This window comes from Diachasma alloeum, unplaced genomic scaffold (assembly GCF_001412515.2).
Source record: "Diachasma alloeum isolate Michigan unplaced genomic scaffold, Dall2.0 Dall_scaffold_00194, whole genome shotgun sequence".
Classification (NCBI taxonomy): Eukaryota; Metazoa; Arthropoda; class Insecta; order Hymenoptera; family Braconidae; genus Diachasma; species Diachasma alloeum.
In genome coordinates, this window is record NW_021680359.1 from 1,376,318 (window position 1) to 1,390,332 (window position 14,015).

At 36.4% G+C, this 14,015-nt stretch overlaps 2 protein-coding genes across 6 annotated transcripts in view; one reads left to right on the forward strand and one right to left on the reverse strand.

The window, feature by feature from the left end:
- The window catches only part of LOC107048506 (protein furry), a 65,982-nt gene that overhangs the window by 32,968 nt on the left and 18,999 nt on the right, over positions 1-14,015 (reverse strand). For all 5 annotated transcript variants that reach the window (XM_015271687.1, XM_015271688.1, XM_015271689.2 and 2 more), the window contains exons 11-14: positions 9,862-10,016; positions 9,602-9,765; positions 1,153-1,347; positions 123-259 (exon numbers count right to left, since the gene is read on the reverse strand). In XM_015271687.1, the coding sequence (XP_015127173.1) occupies positions 123-259; positions 1,153-1,347; positions 9,602-9,765; positions 9,862-10,016 (651 nt within the window). The remainder of the gene's footprint in view (positions 1-122; positions 260-1,152; positions 1,348-9,601; positions 9,766-9,861; positions 10,017-14,015) is intronic.
- LOC107048507 (FMRFamide receptor) lies at positions 1,886-10,128 on the forward strand. The gene is made up of 3 exons (XM_015271691.2): positions 1,886-2,763; positions 3,272-3,458; positions 9,445-10,128. The coding sequence occupies exons 1-3, from the start codon at positions 1,951-1,953 to the stop codon at positions 9,570-9,572; spliced, it is 1,128 nt and encodes a 375-aa protein (XP_015127177.1). The 5' UTR covers positions 1,886-1,950; the 3' UTR covers positions 9,573-10,128.

Sequence of the window (14,015 nt, forward strand, 5' to 3'; positions counted from 1 at the left end):
GGCACCTCCAAATTTTTTTTTGTTTTTTGCAATAAATCCTAGAAACGAGAATATCAAGAACAGACATATGATGTATACAGCTGTTCTTAGTTTTTAGAATCGCTATTGTTTTTACAGTTTACCTGATAGTAACTTGATGGATTGGCTGGTGGTGGTACGTTAGGATCTACCAGCTCCATATTATGAAGCCATGGTAGTAGATACTGAAGTAACAATTGTCGGACCTCACGTCTCGCTGTTTGAAATCTGTGAGTTATCTCTGAAACAGGACCATGATTTAACACATAGTTGTTTTAATATAGGTGAGTCGGCTGTTTCAGCGAGCTTTTATATATCACGCATACAACTGGAGTGTGAGACAAGAGATAAAGGCGAGGGGAAGAGGGAATGGCAGAGGAGTAGTGGACTACGTTGATGGAGATTGCAAGGAGGGTAGGGAACCGACTAATGTCTGACAGATGTTCCAAGAGCAATTATTCCATCAGTCGCCTGATGGATATTGATAGATAAAAAATAATGTGCAGAGGGAGTGTGATAAGGTGCGAAGAGTGCTCCCAGAGGTAGGAAGTAGGAGTTGAAAGTAAAAAAAAAAGTAAAGAAAAAATATGCCAAATAAAACTGTTAAAAAACTCGGCACGTGTTTAGATTCTAAATGTAGAGCGTTTTTGGGCTTCGTAACACACGATTTTAGAATGAATCTCAGGAAGCTGTGACGGGTGGGAGATAACCCAAGCTGGTGAGAATCGAGGTGAAAGAAAGGAGGGGGGAAATGATGGTTATAAATGGAACCTAGTGATTCCAAATCGATGCTGTCACTTTTCACGCGCACCCCGATCACCCTGTCACGTTAAACCTACTTCTCTAAATGTCTTGTCAAAGTTTCGTCGCAAATCATTATTGTGTTTCAACTCATCGCATCCATAAAACATCCCTAAATGTATTTCAATGGTGCAGATATTATTTTCAGTATCTCAAGCTATTCCAGACACTTTAGTTGCCTAAAATACCCAAGAGTATGTCCTTTGATGATCTCCCCTCCTGAATATTCAGCGGAATTTTCCACTAATTCCCATGAATAAATTTCGATTGAAAATCTCGTGGAAAGTTTTAAAATAATAATCCCACAAAAGTCGGAATCTAATAAGAACTTACCACTGAACATGGGCATTGTGAGCTCTGGATGAAGCTGAGCAAGCTGTCTCGAAAGATACATCTGATTACGGCAATAAGCATTTGTGAGAAGGGCATCAAGGGTCCCTGCCTTGACTGATGGGTTTGACCCAGGCCCATTCGTCATCCCGACACCTACAGCCGTCGTTGCAATCGTAGAAGTCAATTCTTCGGGTCCTGAGAAAATAAAATGATAACAATTAATAAAAAAGTGGTCCAAACGCATAACATATCTGCAAGGACCCACAACCGTAGGCCATCAATTGTTCCCCTCTTTGGCATCGCATAGGGTAGCGAAGGCTCGGTAAATACTTTTTGATTGTAAACAAAGAGGGTAGTTTCCCAATCAACAGGCTACATTCAAGTTTGCTCAGTCGAAAACACTGGCGCGCAGAAGCTGGAAAAGCGTCAGAGACTGAGGCGGGCTTTATCAAGCCTCGCATCATACCACACAAACGCCAGAAGTAAGCGAAACTTTAGTGGAAGGTGATCGACGGGAACTTTCCCCTTATCACTATATATTTCAATAACATTCTCCTCCCGCTCCCCCTTTATAAAACCTGACTCGCATTATCAGATCTCAAGGGATTCCCGCTTGAGCAGTTTTGTCCTTGAAAATTGATACAACATACGTTTTTGGATGTTTCAAATAAAACGGGTTTTCGAGAATGTTGAATTGACATTAACAGTAAACGATTACAGAGTGAACGAATAAAGTGCTCAACTCGTTCATCAAATGTGCATTAAATATTTGAATTCGTGGAATTTTAAGGATCAACAATGGAGGAAGAGGAGTCAAGGGCGATCACGAGTCAATCAGACTGGGCAGAGACAACAATGTTTCTGGTCCAGATGTACTATACCCCGGTATTAGTGTGTCTAGGTACCCTAGGTAATTGTTTATCAGTGTACGTATTTTTCTATACGAAAATGAGAAGGGCTTCGTCCAGTTGGTATCTGGCAGCCTTGGTGATAAGTGATACTGGATTTCTGGTGGCAGTGTTCATCGTCTGGTTGAACATGGTGGGAATTGGTATTTTCAACCGTCAGGGTTACTGCCAATTTTTCGTTTATCTCTCCACGCTGTGCAGCTTCTTAAGTGTATGGTTTGTGGTATCCTTCACTATTGAACGTTTTATCGCGGTGCTGTATCCCCTGCGCCGGCAGTCACTGTGCACAGTGGCCAAAGCTAAAATGGTTATCCTAGGACTCACGGGCATCGGTATCATACTGTGCAGTCCAGTCCTGTGGTTCACCAGTCCACGGCCAATGAACGGTAAGCCCAATATTACTGCTTGTCAGCTTGTCACAGAGAGGGAGAATTTGGCCAGTGCATTCAACGTTGCTGATACCGTCTTGACATTCGTTCTACCGTTCGCTATCATTGTAATCCTCAATGGACTTATTTCGAGAGCTGTCTGGAGGCTGGCGAATGTAAGAAGGACACTGACCACCAATGGCCAGAGGGACTCCAGGTGTGGCAACATCGGCATGTCCCAGGCTAAAGTCACAAAAATGCTGCTGGTTGTTTCCACTGTTTTTCTCTGCTTCAATTTGCCGGCCTACGTCATGAGAGTCCGCGCATTTCTAGAGGTGGGTGTACATCAATATCGATAGATGAATAACAGACTAACGCAATCGCCGGAATAGGATGCTCAATGTGACAAACGTATATCTTCATTTTGTTTACATGTTTACAAGAATTGGTCTTTTTCTACTTCATTACTCTGTTATTCAAGTCCGTTGTTTAGCTCTCCAGCGTTTTATGGTAGGATAACAAAGAGAGAAAGAATGAGACGGTTATTTCCGGGTTTGAAAATTGATCTACTCGTATTTTGGTCCTCACGAAGTATTAACTTGGGGGATATAAATTAATGAAGGAAAAGTTTAATTGAATCTACGGGGGTGAAACACTACTGTCGATCGATTGATTCCAGTAATTCTTGGATACATGTGATATCTTTATGGTTTTATAGCTGGAACAGTTTACTCAGTTGAGTTATTATTGAGTAGGTGGGAGGGGAAGACTTTAGCCATGGATAGTATTAATTATGATATGGGGGTTCCATGCGCTTTCTCACGTTTACATTTTACTCCTTAGGTACACCAGGATGATCCAAGGTCCACTGTGTTAGCACAGCACATCGCTAACATTCTCTTTGATACTAATTTTGGAATAAACTTCGTACTGTACTGCGCGAGCGGACAAAACTTCCGTAAAGCCGTTGTGCGATTGATCCTCAGGAGGCCGAGAAGATGGCACTCTGGCACACGAGTATCAAATCATGGTATTTAATTTCGTAACAAAATTGTTCTAATTCTGGATACACATTTTTAGCGTGTTATAAACAAACTACTTGAGAATGGAATGAATTGATGCTGTGCATTTTATCATCAATATCGTTTTGATTGGAAGGGGGGAGATTTGTTTTTAACATTCCAGTTGCAGAGGAAGTTATGAAATGCCCCAGATAATCAAAAGTGGAGTCACATGGCATTTTCAAAATGCGTTCACAAAATTTTGCACTAGTCATAACTTTATATAAGATACCTCTCTATAAGATACCTCGAGGGCTGAACGCTTGAGGCCTACCCCCACTCTCGGCACTTTTATCGCCCCCGAATGTTTAGCTCCGTGAAGTTCTTATAAGGTACTTATGATTCCGGTCAGTTTTTAATGGAAAAAGAGTGGTTATGAGGGTCAAACGGACTTAAGGGAAGACACTATGAGTTTTAAAAGTAGCGGGTGATTGGAGTGAGATTTCTCATGCATTGAAGATCGATTATATATATCTAAAAACGAATAATTAGTGCAAAGAAATTAATTGTTTATTGTTGCCCCGCACACGCTTAAAATGTTAAAAATAGTCCAGGGTCTCCAATTTTTGAGCAATAAAGGTTTTTTTCTTTTAAAATTTTTTGAAAAAATGTATACAATTGCAACTACGAATTAGTTTTTTGAAATTCGACTCCTACACAGCTAATTTCGTCTTCTTTAATGTAAAAATTTGCGCCATTCATGTAAAATAGGCAAAAAAATCCTTATAATATTTAAAATATATTTTCCATTCTTTCAGAAAAATTTGTTGGGCTATTTTACATGAATGATGCAATTTTTTTTATTAAAAAAAAGAAATTAGCTATGTAGTAATCGAATTTCAAAAAACTAATTCGTAATTAAAATTTTGAAAAAAAACCTCTGTAGCTGAAAAATTAGAGGCCTTGCACTATTTTCAACATTTTAAGCGTCTACGGGGCAAACGAACAATAAACAATTAATTTTCTGCGCTAATTATTCATTTTTTCAATGTGTGAGAAATCTCATTCCAATGCCCCGCGACTTTTAAAACTCATAGTAGTCTTCCCTTAACGGATAAATGGGAAGGACGAACGAAGTGATCATAAGAGTCACACGAGAGGCACGAATGAAGTGACTGTACGGGTAAAATAGTCTCATGAGTCAAGCAATTTCACAATGGTCAAAGACAAGTTTTTGTTTATTATAATTAACATTGCATGGCAATGGATGCAACAGGGGAGCGCGGGCTATACACATTTAAAACAGTAAACACGTATAAATTGATTAATTATCGATATCTATTAAAGAAAAATCAAAATTCCATTGACTTAGCGCACAACGAAGCCCTTATCGAGGTATCTTATATAAAATTGTTGGTTCCCTAGTTTTCTCCCTCTGCGTACGCGCGTAGTGGGAGTATACGGATTCCCGGAGTTCCACTCTCCAACTGTCTATTAGCCAATGAAAGCTAATGCAACTCAGACCCGATTTAATTTTCAACAAAATTAACTCAGCAGTTCATCACAGGGGGAAAAAAGTTGGAGAAAAATTACCAAACAAGTTGAGTAATTGTGGAGCGGAATCCATTTCTAGGTCTTTGTCGTCCTATATCGGGGCAAAAAGTGTGAGACGAATAGTGAATTTTTCGCCACTGACTTAGGAAATTTTACTAAAGGTTACGGTTATTTGTGCCGATGCTGTACAATTTACCATCCATCAAAAATTATCCCATGAACGTGAATAATTACTCAGTATGACGTAATCATTCACATTCGTGTAGGAATTTTTGTGTGACGAAGAATGATTTTTTTACCAAGCGCCGTATAGTGGAAATTTCACTTTCGTCCGTCCCCACGTCTTTCACATCAGAACCAGGAAGAAATACCCCACCGGTAGGGGAAATGTCGCTGTAATGAGAACAGTAATGTTTACATCCATAGATGTGCTTTGTAAAAAATATTGTTTATTGAATTACAATTTTGCGCCATGACGATTGTATCGTAAAATTCGCCGCGATGTTATAGATAATTTCTTTAAAATTTTCGTTTGAATTTTCCGTACCAAATTTCGAAAAATGTTATCATGTTCAAGTTCCACTGAAATTTCAGGAATTCTCTCATTGAAAAATCAAATGTTCCATTGGTTCTGTTCAAATGATCTGGAAATCAATAAAATACTTGATTTTCAGTTCAATTATTCTGTAGAAATTCAGAAAAATCAGGAAAATTCAGGAAAAAATTGAAAATTCATGTCCTTTTGTTTTTGAAGATTCATGTTCCACTGAAAATTCAATCAAGTTGTGAAATTTCCCGCTCACTCCCACTGAAAACTTATAAAATTCCGTGGATTCTATTTAAAACTCTCCTAACCATTTTTAGAAATTTTCTAACCTTTTTTTCCCTAAATCGCATACAATGTCACTCTCATGAGATTTACTATAATATCTTTCATGTAATTTCCAAAAATTTCTTACAGTGCATCCGATCAAAAATTATCCCAGTGAACGTGAATAATTGCTCGAATCTTTCGTATAATTTTCCTGTAACGGAGAATGATTTTTACCGAATCTGGTTGATAAAAATTCACGTCCGTCTGTCCCCATGATCTTCAGATGGGTACAAGACAAATAATACCCTACCGGTGTGGGAAATTTTACTAAACAGGAGGATAATTTTTGCATCTATAGATGTTTGTTTACCGAGAAAATCATTTAATATCCACTAAAAACCAGTATTTTTTCACTGAATTACATTTCCCTCCACGATTACCATTCGTATAGTAAAATTTGTCTCGATTTTCCAAGTAATTTTTATACAATTTTTCTCTCCGTCCAATTAAGTAGAAAAAAGATACAACGTAACAACTAAAATAATTAATTATGAAGGGGGAGAGGGTCTGTACAGTTACAAAAAAGGAGTTCTGATAGATGTTCCTATAACACGCTCTTGTCAAGGTGCATGAATAGTCAGCAAAAATGTCAAAATTTATTAGACGTATTCATACAATATCGCACTTCCCTCCATTTGTATTGTGTTATAATTCTATTGTTATGTGAATGGCTGTGGAAAGGTTGGTGTAATTTAATCAAGTCTCAATTGCATGAAGGCGTTTCGATTCGATGAAAAAAACTTCGAAATATGTCTCTTGAGGAAAAATACAGAATACATCATCTTGCTGATCTACTGTCCGTAAATTCCCGTGTTGTATCGGACTCATCGTTTATTTAGTTGTTGGTGAAGCGTGTAAATTGCTATGCTCACTTTAACCCTCCCCTATTCGAAGAAGACCACTTAACAACCCACCCCAATTTTCCAATTCCCCATCCGTAGGGAGTAAATAACTGTAATGACCTAGGAAATCAAGTGGAAATTTCATTATATGTCCACGTGTCGTGACACCTTGAATCTTTCTATGATTTTGTTTAAAGCGATGTCCGTCTGTGTTTATCTACAGGCAGCCGGGTATGACGCAAAATTTTATCGTATGATTTCTCTTGAACTATACACGCACGAAAAAATTTAATAGAAAAACCTACCGAATTCGTTAGAAAATTCTATTGAATTTCTATTAAACTTTCTATTAGTTATTGGCTGATTCTATTGACATGTTCAATAGAAAACATTCAATAGAAGAAGTCAACAGAATTCGATTTTTCTACATAACTTATTCTTTTCATATATTTTCTATAGAATTTGCTCGACTCAAATTTTCTAGGTTTTTTCATTCTATTTTTCTTTTCTTCTCATCGAGAAAATCAAACGAAAAAACTTAGAAAATTTGAGCCGAGGAAATTCTATAGAAAATATCTCAATAGAATAAGTTACATAGAAAAATTGAATTCTATTGACTTTTTCTACTGAATATTTTCTATTGAACATTTCAATAGAATCGGCCAAAAACTAATAGAACAATTCAATAGAAATTCAATAGAATTTTCTAAGGAATTCGATAGGTTTTTCTATTAAATTTTTTCGTCCGTGTAATGGTGCAATTAAACTTTTGTTTTTAACTTCCCGGCCCAAAGGGAAGAAGTTATTGTAATTACTCGAAAAATCAAATGTGTTTTTTTTTTTTGCAATCGATGTGATTAAATTGCAAACAAGATCGTGTCAGTAGCGTCATCATTATTCAGATAGAGCTAGCAAAAAAACATGGATGATAGTTTTTTTTTCACACATTTGACCATTCTTTCCGAAAAAAGAGACGGTTTTGATTTTTAGTTTCACGGAATCGGTGCATCTCTGTGGAGTGTTATGGGTAATTTGACGTAAACTGAATACTGAATTAATTTATTACAACCAGAAGGGTCAATGCTAAGCTGGAATAGATTTTTGAGCAATCTGAGAATACGGGACGTAACATTATTCTCGTTGTTGTTTAAGACACCGTTGGTTGTGCAAAACTTACGAACTCCGTGCGTAAGTGGCCACCGTCAGCGAGTCGTCGCGTGACAAAAAATCAGATAGATCCTATCGTAAAAAGGAGAAAGGAAATCGATCTCAAAATATCTCGAAAATCTCGAATAAGCGTAAGCGTAAGACGGAAACCGAAGCGAAACTACGTGAGGAGATAAGAAGGCGCGGGCGCAGCACGTGCGGCCGATCACGTAGGCATATAAAAAATTTGAATAATTTTCAGAATATCGCTAATGAAATCCTGAAAATGTTTTGACGTTTATGATTTATGATGTTTGATGTTTATTATTTATGCCAGTTCAAAATTGAGTAGTGTTTTTGGAGAATTTCGCACTTCATTGCTTCGTAACATGGGGTGACCAATAGAGTTTTGACACATAAATTTCAACATTTAATTCCTGAAAATTTTTATGATGCAGATCATTATTCGTGCAGATTCTATACACTTCAAGATAGATGTTAATTTTTTTCAAATTTGTTCAGGGCTTGAAAGCAATCTTATTGAAAAATTGTAAAAAGTGCGCCGCGGCGCTCATAGCATGACCAACGGAGTGTTAAATAATCTTTATTTGGACTTTTGCGTCAAATCCATTGAAAATGAAAATAAACTCGTTTTAAAAAAAAAAAGTTTGATCATGAACAGCTATCAAAAGAAGAGATAAACACTGGACAAAAGTCAAACCGACTAGAAGAATCTATAATTAAACAAAAAAAATTGAAAGACAAAATACAATTTGTTCAAAGACTTACATAGTATTTGTTGAAACTATTAGAATTCACATACGTTTGAATTATGATGTGAATAGTAGCGAATTCTTCACTATTCAAAATATTATCCCATTTAAACAAAACGAAAATTAATTCAATGAATTTTTCGACGGACATCGTCATTTGAGGGAAAATAAATTTGTGCATTTCTTGATGAACGTCACAGTAGTGTGGGCATGAATTTTCAGACAAATAGTTCCACGAGTTTTTCACTTATTTCTTCTATAAAGCTTGCGGAATGTCTTTCTTTTATCTTTTTCGTATTTGACATTTGCAAAATTAAAAAATAAGACTTCCGAAATTGAAGAGAAAAACGTTAATTCAAAGAAAATGAAATCTTTGAAATTAAAAAAATTACAACAAAAAAAATTAAAAATAGAAAAAAAATTATTGGGAAATGAAAAACAGACAAAATGAATTGTTTCTTTTTTCGATGGACGTCTCAGTAGCGTGAGCATGAATTTTCAAACAAATAGTTCCACGATTTTTTCACTTATTTCTGCCATAAAGCTTGCGGAATGTCTTTATTTTTATTGGGTATTTACAAAATAAAAAAAATAAAATTTCCGAAATTGAAGAACAAAATTTTAATTCAATGGAAATGAAAATTTTAGAATTGAAAAAATTTAAAAAAATTTTTAAAAATTAAAAAAAAACCATTGGAAATTGGAAAACAGCCAAAATGAATGAGTTGCAAAGGTATTGGTCTGACCGACAATGGGTCACCCCCTCTGCCACCCACCGATAACCACCGATCGATCCCAATTTTCTCATTACATTGTTGGTTTCCAGTGAGCGATGTGAGGAGATCGAGCAGCAAGATTACGCGTCAAAGAACGATCGTCTATGAGGTACCGTGGAATGAGGGCTGTGAGATGAGGGCTATGGAATCAACGACTAACAGGGCCCTGAGTCAATAGAACTTTGCATAAAAAGTTACAATACGCACCACTGTCGAGTTCAGCCCCCGGCAACGGTCGCACATTTCCGAAGAATCTCTGATCCAACAGCTGGAGAAGTTGAATTGCAGCGTCCTGAACTGGCGCACGGGGACAACCCGTGTTCATCAGACTGACGTTTATCACACTCGTGTAATGATCACATGGATATTCCCTGAAATGTGAATACAAATACATGCAGTTCACTTTCTTATTCCACATTTTTTTATCGCCTATTTTATGTGGCTTCCTGCGGGAGGTGCCAAGTTACCTGGCACTGAAGATCGTAGCGAGGGCGAGAAAACAGCCGTCGGCAACCTGCGGCATACCCGTGTAGCAACGATCCACCACCCAATCGAGAAGGGTTCCAATGTCGGGGTTTCCCTCCAGTAATAAAACCATTGTTTCGCGAGCCAGTAGATAAATCTGTGAAGTTTGAAATGTATTCTGAAGACGCGAGTTTCAGTTCAATTGAAATCAGTAGCAGTTTTCAATGAATATCTCGGAATCTAAGGGAAATAGCAAAGTTTTTATTATAACCTTTTTTGTTGAGCCGATTGAGAACTACAACAAATGTCATTACGAAAATTTTGCTATCTCCCTTAGATTTGCAAATATTCCTCAAAAACTCAACTGGGAGATAAGTCGAACCATTTTACCACTTTGCTACTGAAATGTATTTCTGATATATAATACCATGCATGTATTAGTTTTCGAACAAGTATATAAGAATCGGGCTTAAAGAAAAACTTGAATCAGGAAGAATTTTTCAGGATAAATCTTATGAGAGGAACCGAAGAGAAATTGTCGTACGTATTCATGTTTTGTTCCATTTTGTGTCAACCGATTAATAAGCAGCCCTGAAGAGGAGGGCATAAAGCACTCAAAACGTAGTCAAAATTGAAAATTTGTGCGTTCGACTCTTTCTTTACTAAAAAATTGCAGGCGGCTGTATCTTCAATATAGCTGTAATTGTACGTGAATACGTTTATAGTTTTTCCCTCTTTTTCGACTTTCCTAGAAACTGTTTGCATTCCCTCGAATTTTCTAGAAACTCCTTGCATTCCCGCAAATTTTCTGGAAACTCTTTGAATTCTCTCGAATTTTCTAAAAACTCCTTGAATTCCCTCGAATTTTCTAGGAACTCCTTGAATTTTTTCCAAATTCCAAGAAACTTCTCGAATTACCTCGAAATGTCTAGAATTTTTTAGACTTCCGATAAATGGCGCTGCACATAAGGACCGTTTCCCAAAATGACCCCATATTGAAACCATAGACTTATCCACGTCAAAACATTTTTTAATTGCTTATTCATGACTGGCTATTGGCAGGAAGGAGTAGTTCTAAAATACAGAACAGAAAAGATTCAATAATGTGTCCTCCGCATGATTAAAAAGATTTTTACCTTTATTTTCGGTTATTTCGTAAGAGCTTAATTTTACCGACCGTAACATCCGAAGAACTTCAATCGAACGAAATTATAATTTTCAGTAAGTTTCATTATGATTAGTAAGTTTCATTGTGTCATTTTCCGAAATCGAATCGGTCGGCCCCCACCCGGCGCAATGAGGAAAGGACATGAAATGATCACTAAGGCTTTAGCGCTGATTGCAATACGTTGGTCTTATTGTAAACTCAATATACTTATTTTGTATATTTTCATTCACTCAATTGTTGTAAATATACTGTGTACAATTTTCCAATTAATTATGAAAGTTGTAAAGTGCAAAGCAGAGTCCGCTCGATGGCTGAATTTAATAAATTGTTTCTTGGAAGTTCTGCTTTATGGGTCTACTCAATCTCCCCCTCTTAGATCTTTATTGATAACATAATTTAATAATAAATATATTGGGACTGATTTTTATAATTTTATTAACAAAATTTCTGATCAATTAAATGAATAACGTAAATTATTTGCCAGCGTTCAATGTCGACTGGCGTCCAACGAAATAAGAGAGCCCTAACAGCCTCAAAATGAAATTTGAAGAAAATAGTCGTACAGTTAGTTTAAATTAATAGCCGCATTATAACAATAGGCTCCTTTCGCCTTGACCAAGAGAATCCCCACAAACAAAAAACCTTTTAAATTTACAGGTTATTTACGATACAACTGAAGAATCAACTTAACGGATTACGATGAGGACGAAGATGTCCTTTTGACACTCCAGACGCTAAAATATTATACAAAACTTGACATCATTAACTACCGCACAAGACGAAACCGGAAGAACGGGCGACGACGATCGCATACAGTCCTGCACCCAGAATAATGGTTCATTTGAATCAAATAAATCTTCTATGAAAATCAAATAACCGATTTATTTGATTGAAATAAAGGTTATTAAATTAAAATAAACCATTTATCTGCGTATACACACTGATAGAAAAGGTGGAACGATTCAGTTGTACCAAACGAGGCTTCTTAACTGTTACCGCGATTCGTTAATAGTTAACGAATCGTGGTAATAGTTAAAAAGTTTCGTTTGGTCGAACTTAAACCGTTCTATCAGTGCACGCAAAGTGATTCATTTGAACAATGACGACCAAGTTCTTTAAATTCTCATGCAATTTATAAGTTGGCATAGCGTCGTATCTATTGCAAAGCAAATAACGCAAAGAATTTTCGTTACAATACATATTTTTGTAGAAAAGATATGTGGTAATCTAACTGGTAGTGAGCGGCTGGTAGTGAGCGATCCTTTCTTCATAAGGCAACGTATGAACGAATAAAGCAATATCAATTCCACAAGTTACAACCAGAATCTTCATGGCAATCAGGCATCCGTCGAGGAGATAACTCGGTTGTTTACACTTGCGGTGGTACAGGATTTTTCATCGCCGTATAAGACGTTTACGGTCTTTAGTGGTTTTCAATCATGTCCGGATTGTCATGTGATATAATTCTTGGTATGGATTTCTGCTTAGATTTTCAGGTCGCAATTGCTCGCTAGCAGGGAGTAAATATACACATCGATTATCCCACTGTTATGTTCTTCCTTCCTCCATGAATTGAAAGTTTTTAAATGCAGAATTTCAAAAGCTCGATGAAGAATCGACGGAAGTAACTGATCTAGTTGAACACGTGATAGAATTGGACGCCCCAACTCCACATAAGGAAAAGTTAGAGACGGCGGGAAGTAATTAGGGAATTTATCAAGGAAGAGGTTGATAGATAGCCAGAAAAAGGATATATTACGTAGAGTAATAGCGAATAGGGTTGTTCTCCAGTAGTCGCCCCGAAGTCTAATGGAGGATTAGGTTTCTGCATAAATTACACGCCACTGAATAGGAAAACCAAAAAGCTTGTCTAGCCCCTACCTAACATGCGATCGATCTTCTCGTAATTACATCAAACTAAAGTCATTTCGGAACTTAACATGAGTGAAGCATTTTACCGAATTCTAAGGGAGTAAATGAGGTGTAAATATACCGCCGTTGTCGTGGAAGGAGGACAGTTGTTGGAGTGGCTTTGGATGCCTCAGCGCCCCATCAACCTTCCAGCGACTCATGGATATTTTGAAACGCCGATTGAAAGATTTGATTCGTGAATGGAAGGTTTTTATGCATCTGGATGATTGGATTGTCAAAACGTAGATGAGCATATTACGATTCTCTCTCAAGTGTTTGAGGTGTTCCGAGAATCTGAACTTGTTATCAATCGCGAAAAAAGTAGTTTTACGTGTAAGAGGGTTAAATTTCTCGCATACGCGAAAAAAATATAATATTATTCTTTGCTATGTGAACAGTGATAGCCATATTCATCAATCCTAATTACCGTTAAATTATGAAGTTGTCAATTTTTAACATAAATCTTAAAATTTAAATATTAAATAAACCATCAATTTGTGAATTCAAATGTTAAAATACTCTATTAATCAATACTTTAAGTAGGAAGATTGACGATTATTTGGATAATCGAAAATCAAGTACCTAAATTTTGAATTAACTTGTTAGCGAAAAATTTACATTTCAATATTATAAAATATTTTATTCACCATTAATCAGAAAATTTTTTTTATTAATTTTTATAATATATTAAATTTGTTAAATATGGTTAAACTTTGAACAATATAAGGAGATAATCCTTCTTAATATTGTCGAAATCTAATATTGTTGGCCATCTCTGTATGTGAACATCTGTATGTGATATTAATCGACGATCATACTTGTCACACTCAAAATTTACTGTTGAAAATAGTAAAAATTGCGAGTCGGGATAGTAGAAAGTGGTAGAGTAAAAGTAAAATTTAATCTGTCACGAGTAAAAATTCGGTTAAGATTAATCAAATTTTAGAGTTGTTTCGGTAGGGCCCTTAGGGCACTTATCTCCCAGTTGAGTTTTTGGGGAATATTTGTGAATCTAAGGGAGATAGCGAAATTTTTGTAACAACTATTTTTGTAGAGCGAATTGAGAGCTGCAAACAA

Coding starts and splice junctions, on each gene's coding strand:
- LOC107048507 (XM_015271691.2), top strand. CDS start 1,951: ATGGAGGAAGAGGAGTCAAGGGCGATCACGAGTCAATCAGACTGGGCA. Junction 2,764..3,271: donor GAGTCCGCGCATTTCTAGAG/GTGGGTGTACAT, acceptor TTTACTCCTTAG/GTACACCAGGATGATCCAAG. Junction 3,459..9,444: donor CACACGAGTATCAAATCATG/GTATTTAATTTC, acceptor GTTGGTTTCCAG/TGAGCGATGTGAGGAGATCG.